The 18,179-nt window shown below is 45.6% G+C and overlaps 1 protein-coding gene across 5 annotated transcripts; it reads right to left on the bottom strand.

The window, feature by feature from the left end:
- Window positions 1–1,785: 1,785 nt before the first annotated feature.
- Window positions 1,786–7,897, bottom strand: TSSC4 (tumor suppressing subtransferable candidate 4). Of its 5 annotated transcripts, none has more exons than XM_084855756.1 (4): window positions 7,786–7,897; window positions 6,011–6,122; window positions 5,192–5,262; window positions 1,786–3,843 (listed from the first exon to the last, which is right to left on the bottom strand). In XM_084855756.1, the coding sequence occupies exon 4, from the start codon at window positions 3,755–3,757 to the stop codon at window positions 2,705–2,707; it is 1,053 nt and encodes a 350-aa protein (XP_084711882.1). In that variant the 5' UTR covers window positions 3,758–3,843; window positions 5,192–5,262; window positions 6,011–6,122; window positions 7,786–7,897; the 3' UTR covers window positions 1,786–2,704. The 5 variants fall into 5 exon arrangements, with proteins under 5 accessions (XP_084711882.1, XP_084711908.1, XP_084711918.1 ...); XM_084855782.1 differs by lacking the exon at window positions 7,786–7,897 and adding an exon at window positions 6,856–7,670; XM_084855792.1 differs by lacking the exon at window positions 6,011–6,122.
- Between the last annotated feature and the right edge of the window lie 10,282 nt (window positions 7,898–18,179).

The following is an 18,179-nucleotide window of genomic DNA, read 5'->3' on the forward strand; positions in this document are numbered from 1 at the left end:
GGGGGCGGTGCTGGGAGGATGCAAAGGGGAGAGGACATGTTGTCCGTTCCAGTATCCAAATGGACAAAAAAGGACACTAGGTAGTTCTGCCCAGTGACTTGACTAGCTCCCTTAAGTGCTAAGCTGAAGCCCTCCTGCAGCCGCATTATTTTTTGGCAAGGCTCTTTTATCTTTAACAACTGTATGGCAAGCAGAAATTCAGCAGATGAAAGTCTTCCCAGCATGGAGATGCAGGGATTGGGAAGTGCTGTGTTTGCTGGATTTCTGATAGCCATGCAGCTGTTATGCCCACCAAGGGGAGAAAGTGACAACCTCCCCCACAGCCCCCAAGCCAATGAATAATGCACAAAAAGGCTTTCACAATGAGCTTCAGGGAATGCCAAAAGGTTTACATTTCAACGTAGCTATTAGACTGGTCAGATATTATTATTTATTAATTAAATTTATTAATTGCCCATCTGGCTGGTCACCCAGCCACTCTGGGCGATGTACAACATATAATAAAACAGTTTAAAACAATAAAATTCTACAATAAAAACATTTTGTAAAATACCCTAGCCCACCCCAAATGCCTGCCTGAACCACCATGTTTTTAATGCATGGCGGAAGCTCATTAAAGAGGGGGCATGACGGAGTTCCCTAGGGAGGGAGTTCCACAGAGTGGGGGCCACCACAGAAAAGGCCCTCTCCCTCGTCCCCACCAGTCTAGCTGTCCTGTCTGATGGGACAGAGAGAAGGCCATATAGCTTAAGAGAGCTAGAAAACCAGACAAACGGAAACAGATGACTCTTAGAAAACCACCACCTGCAACAACCCCCCACCCCCCAGCTGAAATTTGTTCATGTTTTGAAACAGATAGCTTTGGTCTACCTTAATTCCTTGTTCTGGATCATTTGGAGGGGGCAGGGTGATAGTAGCTCATATCAAGGCAACTACAAGTTTGTGTCTGGCCAGAAGGTACCCACAACAGATGTCTCTGAAGGAAGATGGATTCCCAAACAGTAAAAAATCACCTGGTACAGAGAGCATTAGCAGGCCACTGTCAGTGAGACATCAGATAAGGGAAATCCACAAAACTGTTTAAGGGCTGTGACTGCTTAGAGCAGCCTCCCCCAATTTGGTGGCTTCCAGATTGCCAAAGGCCAGGAATGGTGTGAGTTGCTGTCCAAAAACTGGAAGGGCACCAGGGTGCCTACCTCTGTGCTACAGCTACCGAAGAATGGATTAACACCTGCTGGTACTGCTCTTTACAGGCTGAACCATCTTGGCCATGAATAAAGAAAGTACAGGGGGGAAATGGGTGAATGCTGCAATGAGCAGAGGGAGGCAGGGAAGGAAATACAAGACTGCCAGTTGCTAACACACAGACTGAGTTTGGATGTAACAAACCAGCAGTTTAAAAATGGATGGGCTGCCACGCACAAGCAGGAGAGAGAGCAGGGGTGCTGCCTCCAGTGCACCTGCCTCTTCCGCTTTTACCCCACAACCCACCATCGGCTCCTTCATAGTTTGTGGAGCACGACATCCAAATCCAGACTGCTGAGCTGTTTAGGGGTTAACCCAACCAACAAACCATGGGTTAAGCACTGGGTTTGGACGTCATGTGCCACAATCTATGAAGCAGCTGACTGTGGGCTGTGGAGTAAAAGCGGAAGAGATGGGCACGCTGCACGCACCACGCCCGCTGTCTTCCACTCGTGCATGACTGCTCGTCCATTTTTAAACTAACGGGTTGTCGTTACCCGTGAGTAGGGCCACATACAAAAACTTGGGAACAAACAAAGCAGTAATTCAAACTTTTATTGACACAGAACTATGAAAAGGATCTTATGGCAGATTTGTTTAAAAGCCCATTTTAAGTCCCTTAACTTCCAAACAAATCCAGTTAAGCCAATGTGAAGTCACTGTACTTTAAGGAACAGCTCTTGGATATGCAGACAGAAGTGTCACCGTTGCAAGGGAAGAGTTTGTGCTAATTCAGGGCTAAGACCTTTCTCCATTTTTCATCAGCCAATGAATTCTAGTCCTGGACTCGCTGGCAATGTGTTTTCTCTTTAAGAAGTGCTTCCCTACTCTTCTCCAAGCTTTACATCCGTGACACTAATGATTTCTTGTCAAATGCCATGTTATAAGAAACAAGGTACCATTCATGCTGCCTTTTACACCATGCGTCTATCTTCCATTCTGTACGTCCACGGCCTACAGCATGTTACTTACTGTGTGTTTATTTTCATTGGCATTGTGGAAAGGTATAGTTTAAACCTCTGTTTCACATGGAGTCAGTCAAGCGTATATATACTGATGCATCTTGGACCTCATCCACACAACATGTTTTGTCAATCAGGGGTCGATGTATATTCTTTAGGATATTCAGTGATGTGACATGTGAGCAAAGCAGCAGCTCACCAAAATCTGAACTGGGTACACAGTCATACGATTTGTTCCACAACTGAAAAAAATGGACCTTCCCTGACAGGCAGAATCTCAGTAGGCATTTCTAGACCACCTCAAAACAAACAAACAAATCTAGTTTCAATTCTAAAACACAGAGGGATGGGTTAGGTGGAATGTTACTAGATATTTTAAGTCACAGCTCCAAGTATGCTAAACAAAACAAGCAAGTTGCCAAAACTCATGCAAACAATGAAGGAAATATTTTCAGGGAAACACCTCTGGGAAGACACAATAATAATTCCTCCAGCTTTTAGGATTCTTCCTCCCCTTCATCATGGCTAGCTTTGGGTCGGAAATGTTTCCTGTTCCTTTTCTTGCTACCATGGAACCCCACGGTCACCACCACTCTCTCTTCATGTGCCTCAGAAGAATCTGCCTCGAAACCTCTTTGAACACCCAGCTCCTCCAGTTTCAGCTGCTTCCCATCTTCCACTTCCTTTACACCACTCTCTGAGGGATCTAGTACAACCTTCCCCTTCTCATTCTGGGCATCAGACTTGTTTAGAGGTCTCCCTTTGAGCTCTTGGTTTACTTCGGTAAGTGCGGCCTCTTCCTCCTCCTTTGCAGCTCCTCTTTTCCTTTCTGACCTATCTAAACCTGCTTTTGTGGGCTTGGTAAAGACAATCCTTCCAGCACCAGAGCTGGAGGGATCCTGATTGAAAGATGGAGTATAGGTTTCGGAACAGGTGGAGCTTTGTTCCCCTCTATTTTTCTTCAAGCCCTCCAGGAACTCCATGGCAACTGACCGGTTGGTCTTATCACTAGACTCTGAAACATCCTCCAAGCTGTACTTGGTCCAGCGTTCTGGATGCACCACATAGTCAGGAACTGCTGGGGAGCTTTTATGAGATGGAGAGGGCTTACTCTGCCTTCCCAGGCTTTCGGCAGGTATCTTGTTGGAAATGCTGGGCGGAGGCAGAGGGCGCTTAAACCTTCCATCGATTACATTATCTTCAGCCATTGAAGGCACTGCCTGCTTGGCTGCCCCTTCCAGACAGTCAAAAATGCTCTGGCTGCGCTGTGAAAAGCTGGAACTCATGCCTTTCAGATGGAACGGCTGGACCCGTGATTTTCGGTCACTGCCGAGAGCATCACCACTTTCATCTGATCCACCAATCACATCATCTGAGGGAAGGGGTTCCTCAGGAGATATCGTATCAACTTCAGCATCGCCTGCAAACCCAAAGTCCTCTGAATCTGAATCACTCAGAGAAATTGTGTCTGAGGGAAGAACACCCTCGTAATCGGTGGCCCCACCAGCCATTATACCCACAAAGGGTTCACCTGCACCTTCGTCTCCCATCTTGGGGTAGTTACTTGGTTCTGCTAACTTGACTTAGGCCCTGCTGCAGCCAGTTACGTTTTCCAGCTGTCCAGGGAGTTTAAAGCCTAGAACAAAAAAGAACAATTAAATAAGTTCAACTGTGAAAAGGAAGAGATACCATGAGAGCTGGTCCTTCATTTACATCAAGAGACTTCAAAACTGAAAACTCCAAGACACAAAAAAGAGAGACAAAAATTAGCATGGAAGGCCCAGCCCAGACATCATCTCAAGCTAATAGCTCTGGAGTCACTTTTGCTTTTATCAACTACTCTGACATTCCCATGTGCTAAGTACTGCTCACTATGTGATTTCATCCCCCCTCTTGTAATTTATTTATTATTTATTTCATTTCTACACCGCCCAACAGCCGAAGCTCTCTTGTAATGCGACATTCCCTACATTTTAAAAAATAAAACTGTAGTCCTATACAGTGCAGAACATTTATGATTTTACAGACCTGCTTCTGTCATTCCTTTTAAAATTAAATCCACCAGCACATCCTCTGCCCCAAAGCCCAATCATCAGGTAATAATATACTTTTAGAAGAACTGTCAGGTAAGCCATTTCCAGGGTTCTAGGTTTGGGCACAGATTTACAGAGCGTAAGTTCATTTTAGCTGAGAATTTTGCAGAGATTGTGGTTAGGCTGTCAGTACACCTCTGCCAAGAACTGTGCTCTAGCACTAAAGATTTGCTGTCTTAAATGGGGCAGGTTTCCTGCTTATAAGAAGAAAGAAACACTTGCGTAAGACAAGCTAGAGAAAAAACATGATCCGTCCAGACTAACATGGACAAATTATCCAAATAAGTAACACACAATTTAAAGTCTAGTAGTGATAAATCTCCCCTGCCCCTGAATAGTCATACAGTTTTGCGTCTCATCTGGAAAATAAAACCGTCTTTAGTACATGCCAGCAACCTTCTGCCCTGCCTTTTGTAAAAGATATACCCCTTCTTTTGCATTTCTAATGCAAGTGTTTCTTTTTAAAACCATCTGCATTGATGTGGTGTCATTATTATTAGGCAGTGTTGTGTCCAACTCTGAAATGTGGCATGAACTATTTGTTTTTACATTTCCCTAAAACGACTTACAAAAATGAGAAGGGAATTGGGTGCTCAAAATTCACAGAATTTCTGTGCTACTTTTGTGCGTGGCCAAACACCACATTGGGTGGGAGAGCTTTATCCCATCTTTAGCATGCACCACCTCTCAGGTCCAAGGGCCATTTCAGGCATGATTTTTTCCTATATCCATTCAGGTGCCTGTGCCTGTACAGTGGTCCTATAACACTGATTTTCTTAGCCTCTAGCAACTGATTCCCCAACAGGGAAAAACTGTACTGGATGGAAGCTGCACCAGATCCTACTTTATGGTGACAGTAAACAGGCATGGAAAAATCTACTAGCCACTCACCATCTGGAGTTTGAACCAGTATTCCATCCTCTGGGTCAGTTAAAGTCACCAAGGTTCTCAGATCTTGTACCCTGGCAGTAAGAGGTTGGACATGTCATCAGCGCAAATAAATAAATAAATGCGGAGTAGCAGTTTTCTAGTACATCAACAGTACTTGCCATTTTGATATGTGTCACCTCTAGCCTTGTACTAAAAACATCTACAAGTAATCCTTTTAAAATTGGAAAACAGAATCTTTGCACATTTTGAACAGACATCGATGTACCTATTTGGGTACAGGACCTCAGTGTGTCATTTACACAGCTTTCTGACTTGCAGGAATATTTAAACATTCACTTTCTAAAGGGAGGGCTGGATCCAGTGCTGGCCATCTACCAATAGAATGGGAACGACTGGCAGAACAGTTTTCCCCTGCCCCCTGCAGACCCCACCCAAGTCTGCTCTGGAGGGTTGGCCTTCTGGAGCAGATTTGAGGGTGCCGGAGGCTGCAGGGGGGAAAGGAGCAAGGGGAAGTCGCCTTATGTATGCGGATGTCTGCTTGCGCAATGTTCAATTTAACCCAGGGCAACTAATAAGAAAGCTATCCAATTAATTTTCCTAATTATAGAAAAAACATTTGACGGGAATGGGAAGAAAAGAACCAAATATTAATTTAATGTATTTGTTTCTCAGGCATTAAGATAAAATAAGTGGATAAAGGCCCAAAAATATATCTACATTATGTGAGTTTTGTTTTTTTCAAGTGGGGCTTTAAGTGCTCCTCACTGGTAGTAAATAGAAAAATGAAAAAAAAAAAGTTTACAAAAAGAAAAGACTCACAGGTTCTTTGTAGTGATCTGATTAGGATATAATTCAGACAGGATGGCTTCTCTCTGATTGGAAAGGTCCCCATCAGAATCTTCCATACTAGTCTTGATCTCTGTTATCTCAACTGTGGGAAAGCCAAAGAGTACATTACCTTGTTTTTCCTCCAGCTAATATCCTTGCAGCAATTCAAGTCCTCATTTTTGCCATTATCTTATATGTAATACTTAGATTTGAAGCAGACATTTGTGTGTTGGGGCTTCAATAAATAATAGGACTCTACAGCTGCATTTTTCATCAAGTTACATTTTTGTAACTTGTCGAAAGCATACTAGCATTTGCCAGGGGGTAGTAGGGAGGAGGGAGACTACTATTTGCTGGATAACCTAATACAACCTAATTCCATAAAGACCTCACAAGGCCATTAATAATAATAAGTACTGGAAAACACTCGTTTGTCCTGCAGGACAAAAATGATAGACACCATTGGCTTGGATCCACGGAAAGCAAGCCCATCCATGCACCAGCTATTCCCCCTACCACACAGACACCAACCCACAAGAAGAAAACAAGCAGATGGCAGGAACACTGTAGGAAGTTATCTGGCAGAGCAAAAGGCTTCAGGTAAGTCTGTCAAGAGAGTTCCTTATTGTAGGAAATAGGATCCCACGAAGTCCCAAAACAACATGAGCTATGGGGGAAAAATGTCTTCCTGATCCCAAATATAGCAATTAATCTACCCTAACCATGAGCAAACCCCTCATCCACCTTCAGCTGAAAGCCGCTTAAAGGCCTCTTAACTGACAGTTATTGTTTGTGTGAGCATAAATAGCAAGAGGAAGTTATGAGAAATCTCTTACGGTCTGTAAACACCACAGAGTGCAATAAAAACGAGAAGTATTATTTGGTTATTGATGTTCCCCTCAGAAGCAGAGATGCTTCTCTCTCGTACGGAGTGGCTGCCTCTAGCGAAGGCTTTGGGACACAAAACCAAGACGAGCACGTGCCCCTGCGTACGGGCTCTCCATCGCTGGGGCCGGGCCTGAGGGCAGCACCCAAGGAGAGCGCAAACGGAAGGAAAACATTCTCCACTCGTTGGCACGATGAGAGCGACTGGCCAGAGAGTCCGGGCAGGCAAAAGAACCCACAGAATTTACTCGTGGAATCCGCCGCCACAAGACCCGGCACCGGGCGCTGGTTTAGACGGCTTTAAAAGATGGTGGTCCCCCAAAGCGCCAGGGGCTTTAAAAGATGGTGGTCCCCCAAAGCGCCAGGGGCTTTAAAAGATGGTGGTCCCCCAAAGCGCCAGGGGCTTTAAAAGATGGTGGTCCCCAAAAGCTTTGGTCGTTCAGAGACGCGATCTCTCATCTGGGGGAGGCTGCCTCTAAACACACGCACGCTCAACAGGAGCCGCTTCAGATCTCGTGGGCCCGGCCTCTACTCGCTTCCTGGCGGGAGGATGAGGCAAGCTCGAGGAGGGCGAGCCGATCAGGAGCGAGGCGCCGCCGCCACGGCTCCGTTTTAAGAGGCGGGGCGAGGGGCGGAGGGGGGCCACTGCCTTCGTGCCCGGCTCGCGGGCTTCCCGGGCGCCTCTGGCTGGCCAGTTCGGGGAACGAGGCGATGGACCTTCGGCCCGATCCAGCGCGGCCGCTCTTCTCTACCCCTCCGCCGGTCTAGCGCGTCCCCCCGTCGCACAGGCCGATAACACACCGCCCCCCCCCCCGTGGAACCCGAATCACCAACTGGGGCCACAGCCCGTCGCGCCCACAACAGCACATCCGCCTTCTTACCCCCGTCCCGGCCGGCGCCTCGACGTCTTCGCCCCCCGCGCACGACGCCAACTCGCATCTGATAGCCCCCGACGACCGCACTCGACCCCTGCCGCGGCCTACCGCCTTCTACGCCAGCCTTCCGGTGCACGCTGGGACATGACGTTTTTTCTCTTCGCAGAACGCCATAGCAACCTACGTTAAGTTCGAGCTGCTGGAACGACATATCCCAGAAGGCGTCTCGCAGATAAACCGAACCTCTTCCTTTGACTTCCTTTCCCGATGTATCCTGGGAGCCGTAATGATTGTCATTATCTCCGCAGCGGGGGTCTGGCGTGACGTGCGTGCCTTAACCGTTGTTGTTGTCGTTCAGTCGTGTCCGACTCTTCGTGACCCCATGGGCCATGGCACGCCGGGCCTTCCCGTCCTGCGCTCTCTCCCGGAGCGTGCTCAAGTCCATATTCCTTGCATCGGTGGTGCTGTCTAGCCAGCTCATCCTCTGCCGGCCCGAAAAATGAGAGTAACACATGCTCGTACTGGCACTACTCGGGATCTCTAGCAGCCGGGAGAGAGCGCAGGACAGGAAGGCCTGGCGCGCCGTGGTCCACGGGGTCACGAAGAGTCGGACACGGCTGAACGACAACAAAGGCCGCAGCATGGTTGCTTGCAAGTGAACGGGGGCGGGGGGCAGCTGATAGAGTGGCAGCTTATCTAGATTTCCCTTTGTTGCTGCCCGAGGTACGTTTTGTTTCGCGTGGGATATATTTTCCCGGAAGCCCCAAACTCAACGAGAATGACGATGTTAGACGTCACAAGATGGACGCTGTTCGTGCAATGGGTTCATTTGAAATATCTGTCGATATGACATGCGTGTATTCCGTAGGCTGAAGTGGGGAGTCCTGTGTCTGTAACACCGAGGAAGCTTTTAAAGCCGTATGACCATGAGAGAGCAGCTGTCACCCCGGTGCCTCCTGTAATATGGAGATCATAACGCTGGGTAGTTGTAACTCTTCCCCCCCGCCCCGACGCCACAGGGCAGTCTTTCCCTGCTAGCGAGGGATGATGGGATGCCCTGTTGTTGTTTTTAATAGCTTATTTTGCTCTATTGGACTTGCTGGGAACACTGAGAAAATGCTAATCTACTTCTCTTAAAACCATATAAGATGTCTTATTATGAAATGCAAACCCCAAATGTTTAATTCTTAATTATTTATTATTAACATGTAAATAAGTAAAAAGTAATAATTGTATTAAAGGGAAGATACAGGTTCACAATGAATTCTGCATAACTGGCATAAAAAATAATAGTCAAGATGACCTGGATGGTCCCCAAAGAGAAAATGCTGAGTTAAAGCCTTGTCACTTGGGCCAAATAGTTATTTCAGTAATGAACAGGTGCGAGACTGTAGTATTCACGGTCAAAAGTGTCCTTAAAGTTTTTGCTTATCAATTAATGAGCAAAAAATATTGTGGAAGGTATATACACATCAAAAAGCTTGATATAGAGATGTCTAGAAAAATTTATAGACTTGCGTTTAATTGGCAAATTTTGAGTAAGGAGTGATCTTCTCAAAGGTATAATTCAAAATTGATCTTATCTAGTGACTGTAGCCATGAAATTAAAAGACGCTTGCTCCTTGGGAGGAAAGCTATGGCAAACCTAGACAGCATAGTAAGAAGCAGAGACATGATCTTGCCAACAAAGATTCCTTAAATCAAATCTATGGTTTTCCCAGTAGCAACGTATGGCTGTGAGAGCTGGACTATAAGGAAGGCTGAGCGCCGAAGAATTGATGCTTTCGAACTGTGGTGCTGGAGAAGACTCTTACGAGTGCCCTGGACTGCAAGGAGGTCAAATCAGTCAATCCTACAGGAAATCAACCCTGAGTGCTCGTTGGAAGGGCAGATACTGAAGCTGAAGCTCAAATATTTTGGCCACCTAATGTGAAGAGAAAACTCCCTGGAAAAGACCCTGATGCTGGAAAGACTGAAGGCAAAAGGAGAAAGGGACGGCAGAGGATGAGATGGCTAGATAGCATCACCGATGCAATGAATTTGAACTTGAGCACGCTCTGGGAGAGAGCGGAGGGCAGGAAGGCCTGGCGTGCTATGGTCCATGGGGTCACGAAGAGTTGGACACGACTGAGCGACTGAACAGCTGGAAAGGTGTATGTGTAAGCCTTTTTATGTATGTTCTAATTTTTAAAGAATGTTTAATAATAATGAGATAATTAAGACTGAGCCCTTTTATGGGACATTAGATAATATTAGTTATGAGGTCATTTCTACACAAAAACGTATAAATACATGCTGATTTTTGAATGTGGGAACTTCTAATAAGCAATGGCCTGTGTACCTTTCAGCTGAACAGCCGATTCAGCATTGAATAGGGAGCTTGGTACTTGGAATGAGATTTCTCCTTTTTAAGCTATTAGAACTAGAAGTCTAAGAACAAGAAATGTTTAAGAAACTGGATTTCCTGTTAAGCTATTAAGGTCTAAGACTCTTTAACAAAGCTCTGTTTAACAACAAAAATGTTTTTATGCCATTTTATGCAAGTTATATTTTGATGTGATGTTACAAGTATGGGCTTCACTAGACCAGGGTTTTTATCCCGCAGCTTACTGGGACTTCTGCTTCTAGATTCTTTGCAGGATTAACATCGGCTCCTTACACAGGGTGACATGGGCTGCTTTTTTCGGGGCTGTCTTTCTTGGCAAGTTCTCGGCAAGTTCTACATGTTTCATTTTACAGCCACTACATGGCGCTGTGGTTATAGTGCAACTCCGTCATTACACACTGCCAATATATCAGATTAACGTTCCATATTGGGTTATCTCTAATCTTTTTACGAGTGGGATAAAGGTTAGAAAGTGTGGAAGATGCCCTAGAGGTTGACAGCGTTGTGTAAAGGACCCACAAACGTCCATCAGTGACTAATCACAAGTTTGCAATGAAAGCCTTGTGTAGAAATGCTCTATATTTCAAATAAAAAATAGATCAAAAAGATTTTCTTTTACTAACTCTTGTTTGTACAAAACCAAAATTGAATCCACCTAAAACAGTTTTCGGTGTACGCTTTGTTTAAAGAGTATTGATCAACTATAGGTAGTTAACTGGCAGCCAAAGACTTCCTAAATACTAGAACTGTAGATTAAAATCACTCAGCAAAGGCCAAATCTGTAACAGTGAGTTGTAGTCCAACATGTCCGGAGGGAACTGGGTTGGGTAAGGCTACTATATGGGGATATTAATGGTAGACAACTTTACAGGGTTTTTATAATGTGCCCTCCTTTAGCCCCAACCTGTAATAGATGGAGAATAATGAACTGCATTGCAGGGGTGTTTCAAGCTACTCTCCCAGCTTCAACCCCTATCCTCCACACTATGAGTATATTTCTCAGCCTTCCTTCCCCCTCCCTAAATAATGGGGGCAGTAATATTGGACAGTAAATCTCTAAAAAAAATCCGATTCCAACAATGAGCAGACAACGGAACAAAAGACACCTGACAATCCGTGAAACAGACATACTCTTCAGTCTTATTTGCTTATGTAATATTTTACCCTGTTTTTTCTGCTGAGAAGGCTCCCAGAGATGTTTTGATAAGTTTGTTAAAACAGTAAACTAGCCTATTTAAAGAGATGGTGAGGATAATGGTTCGTTTCTTCTCCTGCTCTGTTTTGAAGGCCATTGTAGATCCCAGTCCTGGCTGGGGTCCTGGTTCTTACCTATGCTCTGATGCAAATCTTCAAGAAATTGGAAGGGTGGGGGGGCATTCTGCTGTGCACTTTTTTAAAACAGTGGAAATAATATCTTCATATCCCCAACAAACTTTTCTTGGATGTCTTTGACATGAGCGTCATATCCTCCTAAGGCTGCATGTGTTCAAGGATAACTGTGATGCCAAGGACTTGATAGACCTTCTTTTAAAAAACAACAATGGATGTCCTTCATGGTGTGCCCTCTGTAATATAAACTGCTGTTCTTTCATTTGTATCATCAGTTTAAATCTATATGCCTTCTGAAGGACTGCTAGTTACAGTAATTTATGTCAAGTGAGCTCTTTTTCAAATACGTTCAGCAGCAATAGCAGGCAAGTTTAGAATGAAAATCTTTATTCTGGTTTGAAAAGGGAGTTTTGAAACAGAAGTACTGCAGGATTTCCCATGTCTAAAATCCAGTTAATATGCCCAAATATAAAATATTGCTCCTCCCGTGTGAGATAGGGTGGCCAGGTGTCCTCTTCTACAGAGGTCAGTCCTATATTCAAAAGGCTGCCAGAGCACCATCCTCTGTCTGGAGGAGCGTCCTGTCCAATTCCAGTTTAAAGATAAAAAGCCATGAGGACTGTTTCCCATCCACAGTTAACCCCTAAGAAGCAGACCAAGTGGGCAGGCACACAGGTCAGTCTTCCACACTGTGCTGAGATGTACTGTATTTCGCTTTAAATTAGAATCATTTCTAAATGTGCATCTCTCTCTATAAATTAGCACATGCAAGTTTTATGTAGCTCACTGTCCTGTTTTGTCTCCTTTTGGGGCAATTCGCAATAAATCAGAAGTTAATGGAGCAGCAGTGTCAGGAGACAAGGGTTTCACAAATAAAAATACTTTGAAGCCCATAAACGTTGGGCTTGGTAGATGCGAGTCATGTCTCCTATAGTCCCCAGATAGAGTTCCTACCATACGGAAGTAATGCGTGGTCACAGACGTCTGACACACATGGGAAAACCAATCCGTATGTGGCCCTAGCAAGTTCTGCCAGTGGTGGTGAGGCAAGGACAAGCACCAGAGTTCTGGTGGGAGCTGAGACCGGGCATCAGTGCTGCTGCTTGGGCACTAGTTATGCCATCGTGACTCGAAGGAGACCCTTTAGCCCAAGGGTGGGCAGCTGGTGGCTCTGCAGATGTTTTGGGCTACAACGCCTCTATCAGCCCTAGCCAACGTAGCCCATGGTAAGCAAGCATTGGTGTTGTAGGTCAAAACCTGTGGAGGGCCACCAGTTGCCCAGCCCTGCTTTAGCCCAATTCTCCTCTTTCACAGCTGCTCATAGAGCTGGGCCACAAGAAGTGCAAGCAGCGTTTAAAGTGGAGAAAGGTTTGATAGCTTGAAAAATGAATTTAAAATCAGGATGTTCCTCATTATGAGAGCCCCTAGAGAGTCATTTTGCCAAGGGTTCAGGTATCCTAATTACGGTGACTGAATGTCTGCCGTTGACCTGTTTCAAAATATATGGTTGAAATGAAAATCTGGAGTGATTTTACAGGATGTAGGCCTAGCTGATTTTCTCCCTACACGCAGCTGTTAAGGCATTTCTAGGCCAGGGGCTGGAAACTGCATGTAAAGACGGGGCGGACAGGGCTCATTTCAATATAGAAGCTGAAGTGTTCCCAAGTCTTTGGGAAACTTTGCACCACTTTTCATCTGAACTTCTGATGATGCAGATATTCGAAGCCTATCACTGTGTGTACGTCTTATCACTCAATGCCATTTAGTTATCAAGGACATTTAAAGGAATCATGCTGCAACTCTTGTTCCCAGGACAGTTAATCTACTTGAATGGCAACCTCACTGAGCAAGGAACTTTGTCTTGCTATTGTAGCAAAAGATGATACAAGGCTGTCAACTCCATTTCTTCATTTAATTGAGCAGTTTAGTAGAACATGAGTCACACATAGTCACCTTTTATCTTGGAGTGCTGATTATCTTGCTCATCTTTGCATTTACCAGACTTTTACTGATCTGAAGCTTGTGGTGACATCCTGCTCTGGGAGGTGAAGCTTGACATGCAGCACAAAATTAGAGGGCTGAGTTGTATTTTTAGAAGCAGAAGTGCTAGCGATCTGGGACTTTTGGGTGTGGGCTGCGTATGCAAATAAAGCAATAAAAATCTGAGTAGCAGGACAAATGGTAAAGCACTTACCGCCAACCACTGTGTTGAAGTGGGTGAGGCAAATCAAAACAGCGTGCGGAACAAGGCTGAGGAAAAATGGTCAAGAGTAGCAAATGATCACGTTTTTGGCTAGACCACCAAAACCACCAAAACAGTCAGATGCAGTAGACTAGCCCAAAGCCCTGCCATCTAATATGGCAGGGATGGTGAGCCTCTGGCTGGATGTAGCCCCTGGAGTTCCCCATCTGGCCCACAAGCTTCTTTTGCTCTTATCTCCCATCAGAGATAGGAGGGTATTTCAAGGTAATTAAGGGCGCAATCCTGTGGCCACTAGTCAGTGGCTAGACGGGCATAGGATAGGTTGGTTCCTAGGAACCGACCTCGGAGACTGTGCTCCGAGGTCAGTTCCCTGAGAACTGACCTCCACCCCCTCTGGCTCTGCCTTATAGGCAGCACGGATTGGCCCCATGCTCCGCGCTCATAAGAGGAGTGCGGAGCAGCGAAAACAGCGCGTTCCTGGGGGCGGGAGAGGGCGGAAGTGCCTTTCTGACACTTCCTACACATCGTCTGGCATCTGCCCCCGCACCCATGCTCTGCCTTCCCGCTAGACAGCCGAAATCGGCTCTCCAGCTGTGAATGCAGGGCGGCTGAAGTACAGGGGGGACCATCCCCTCCACGCTGCTCCTGCCCTGCATTGGATAGGCAGTTGCTTCCAAGTTCAGAGGTGGCCACCTATCCCGATAGGATTGCGCCCTCCACTTTAAATACCCTGGCAGTATCCAACATTGCCTGTCTGCTTACACTAGCGATGCACTAGTAATGTAAGCAAGCTCTACCAGTATGTCAATAACGTACGCTGGCATGATGAGCTTTCCTGGAAAACCTTTTGTGCCAGCTTGCAAGCAATATATTAATAGCAAGCAATATATTAATAGCGTACGCAGACCAGCAGTGTTGGATAAGAGTTACATCTGTCCTTGGCCCTGCCTCATGCCCTTAGCCTCACCAACTGGGGGAACGCACCCTCCGAGAGCCTTCTCACATTGGAATCTGGCTGGCCATCCCTGCAGTATAGGCTGGTGTAACCAGTATGTGAAGTGGCCGGAGCCAAAGGCGGCTCTCTGCTGCAGCTTAAGCAGCTGGAATTGCAGAATATGGAAGGGAAAAAATGAGCCCAGAGTTTCTCGGTCAGTTCCCTGTAACTCAGAATCAGTTTCCTTATTGAGAGAAAAGAGAGCAGCATCCAAGTTCTGAGCTAGAGAAAAGGAGACAATATTGCTCACCTCACTGCATAAAGTACAGAATAATGTACCACAAAAGATTCGGGGAGAGGGGAGCAGAATAGGATGGGAAATTAGTAAGAGTGCATTTTTATTAGTACACGGGGATGCCTTAGTCTGGGTCCAGATTTGTATTATGGTATATGAGAAAGCATTGCTAATACATCTCTGACAGGGTTCCCCAGAACAGGTGCCCAAGTTTTCTGAATGGGCTTTGCCATCCGCATGTTATCGATTCGATGAGTTAGAAGCAGCTCCCTCACCCCTATGTCTGTTATTATTTATGTTACTCTGGTCTCATGCAAGCCTATGGACACTTCCACGCTAGCCTTTTTCTCTAGCATTGACACCATTTGACACCACTGTTGACACTTATAGCACAAGCTTATGCATGTGTACTCAGAAACAAATTCCATTGAGTTCAATGGGGCTTACTGCCAAGTCAATGGGCATGGGATTTTGCAGCCTTATTTATTCCAGAGATGGTCATCCCAAGCCAGGCCTCAGCCTTTCCGCCATGATCTGATGATCCTGTCACATCCTGTTTGGAGATGTGAAAAACCACGCATGCTTGGTGAGGGTGTGTAACACCCCCCCCCCCCGGTCTTTCTGGTTCACCTGCCTGCTCCTACACTTCAAGCCACAAAGCTTCATTCTTGTCCATGTGACTCTACATGCCATGACAGTTCCTTTCTTTTAAACTATTTCTATGCATGCAGGACTAGTGTGGGTACACACAGATTGTCTGCTTCTCAGTGAAGCAGCTTTAAAAGTGGTGTCCAGAGCCCCTTCCAGAAGGTTGACATCTCCTCTGAGCAGTTGTTTGGTAGGAAGGGGGAGGGGGACTGAATACAGCCCCCCCCAACAGCTGCTTAAAATGATTCCAGTCTAATAAGTCTCTGCGCACCCAGCACCGAATTGGCTGGATGGTAAGGGATGGCCGATGACTTGAGTGTTTTGAACACTTGAAATGTGCCCTTTGCCAAGGACTACACCAGGGGGCGCAACCTTTCTCTTGCTGAGGGCTGCATATCAAAAAGGGCCAGTGCCAGAGCCCAAATGGGGTGATTCATCTTCTGAGCTGCAATGCAGAAACAGCGACCAGAGTAAAATGCACCTATTCTCCAGTTGACTTCTTCCCTCCACCCCCAATTAGAGAGGCACTTTAAAGCATTTTTGTTGTTGTTGGCTTTCTTTCCCCCCTTTCCTTTTTCCTCAGTCACCCTCTCCTTTTGAACATTTGGTTCTTTTCTTGCTTAGAGTGCCTGTGACTCGCACCAGCAGAAGCTGCAGTTGAGTGGCATGACCATAGAGCTCTCCGGCATCATAGATCGCTGCTGGAAGACGCCTTGGCTTCTGCACTCAGAGGGCAACAGTCCAGAGGGCCCCAGCAACCATCTTGCCACTCTCAGTGGCTAATTAGCAGCTCATTGGGCAGCAGCAATATTGGGGGCAGTGGCAATATTGGCCGCAGTTTTGGTGGTAAATTGGTAGTCAGACAGGAGTGTTTTGAGCACCTGCAGTAGCCTGCATAAAAGGCTTTGAGGCTGGCCAACAGCCTACAGGCTGGCCACATGTGGACTACACAAATTAAGAGCTGAACAGGGTAGGAGCCCCCTCCGGCTTAATACCACCATAAAATATAAACTGGGTTGGAGGATTATATAGAGCTAGAAGTGTTACACGTCATTGGGGAAGTATTGCAGATAACTAAATCCCAAGTTACTCAGACTTTTGAAGCTGAGCACCAAATGAATCTTCACTAGTCTGTAGCTCCTAGTAATTGCTCTCACTTCCCCAGATCTTTATCACCACTCCCTTTATGTGATCTCCATTATTTTTGCTCGAGAAGACCTCTTGAATGACACAGACGAGGTATGGCAGTCATGTTACACAATACCAGGATGAAGCATAGCAGCTTTTTCACATCATATTTTCATATATATTTTTAGAACAGGAAGTGACTGACTACTGCTTTTAAACAGGAAAAGAAACAAAAAACCCAAAAGGAAATATTAAGGAAGCAGAATTCACCCAAGCTGGACTTTATCCAGAAAGCCAGAGTTAGCACAGTCATTCCATGGTGTTAGGGAAGGAATAAATCTGACAGTACACGACGAGCTTTTTTGGTTGTTTTAATTGTTTTCATATATCATTTTTAAAAAAAGTTATTTTGACAGATTCCTTTAACGTTCAGATAAACACACAAGACAACAGCAAGTGGACATGATTTCTGAACATAAGCGCAGCCAAGGGGGACAAGAGTGGGTGTGGGAGGGGAAGTGGCAGCAATATACCACTTCCCCCAGTCTGTCCCTTGTTCTCCTTTCTAGCAAGGCCAAACTATTTGCTGTAACGAGCAAGCAACAGAGGCAAGACTTGTAGGATCATGTGTCCCTATGCATGTCCTTCCTCTTGGACATTGGTTTCCTGCCACCTGTACTGGCAATGGGCAATGGTAGCAAGCGCTCAGGATTGATTACTATCTGTCTCATTAGTCTAGTTGGAAACAGTGCATTGGGACAGTCCATGTAGCATTTCTCAAGCTAACTTTATCCCCACCCTAATTTAAGACCCATCTGTTTTGGAACGGGTGGAGCTTCCTCATGGCTTTTCTCTGAACAGGGCAAGACTCGGCTGGCCAATAGACATTCCACTCTTCCCTTATCTTCTTTGCTACACCCCATTTGCTCTCACTTCCCAAGGCTGGCTTTGCCAGTGCTGTGGTGACTGAAGCATTCAGGTGTTACGATTTATTGGCTGTAAGAAATGTAGAGCTTCATCACACAATACGCGCGAGAAGAAAAGGTTTATTAAAAAAATTTAAAGCAACCAAAAAAAAAAAGGCAGAGAAGAAATAGTAGTTAACACACACATATAGCTTGTGGCATGCTCCACAGTATAAAAGAAACCCAAGCTTTCAGCACGATGTGGCCAGCAGCTCTGTTTGGCCTTCCTCTATGGTCTCCTTTGTAATTAATCCTGTTTTAATTTGCACAGATCCAAACTTGGAGAAAGGGAACACTACGCTTCTCCACTGGCGTACAAGAGAGTTCCCCATCCTAACTTTTTCCAAGACATATCAACCTTAAAAAATTAAGCCTTTGGGCATATTCACACCCCAAAGTCTAACCTGGCCAATTGGTGTTCTCTGGGAAACTACCACCTAGCTGTAAATCTTTGTGAAGGTAATACTCCACACAGTACTGTGTACAGTTTGAATACTCTGCTAGATAACCTA

This window comes from Heloderma suspectum, chromosome 1 (genome assembly GCF_057233095.1).
Source record: "Heloderma suspectum isolate Gila_16-S chromosome 1, 16-S_ref, whole genome shotgun sequence".
Classification (NCBI taxonomy): Eukaryota; Metazoa; Chordata; class Lepidosauria; order Squamata; family Helodermatidae; genus Heloderma; species Heloderma suspectum.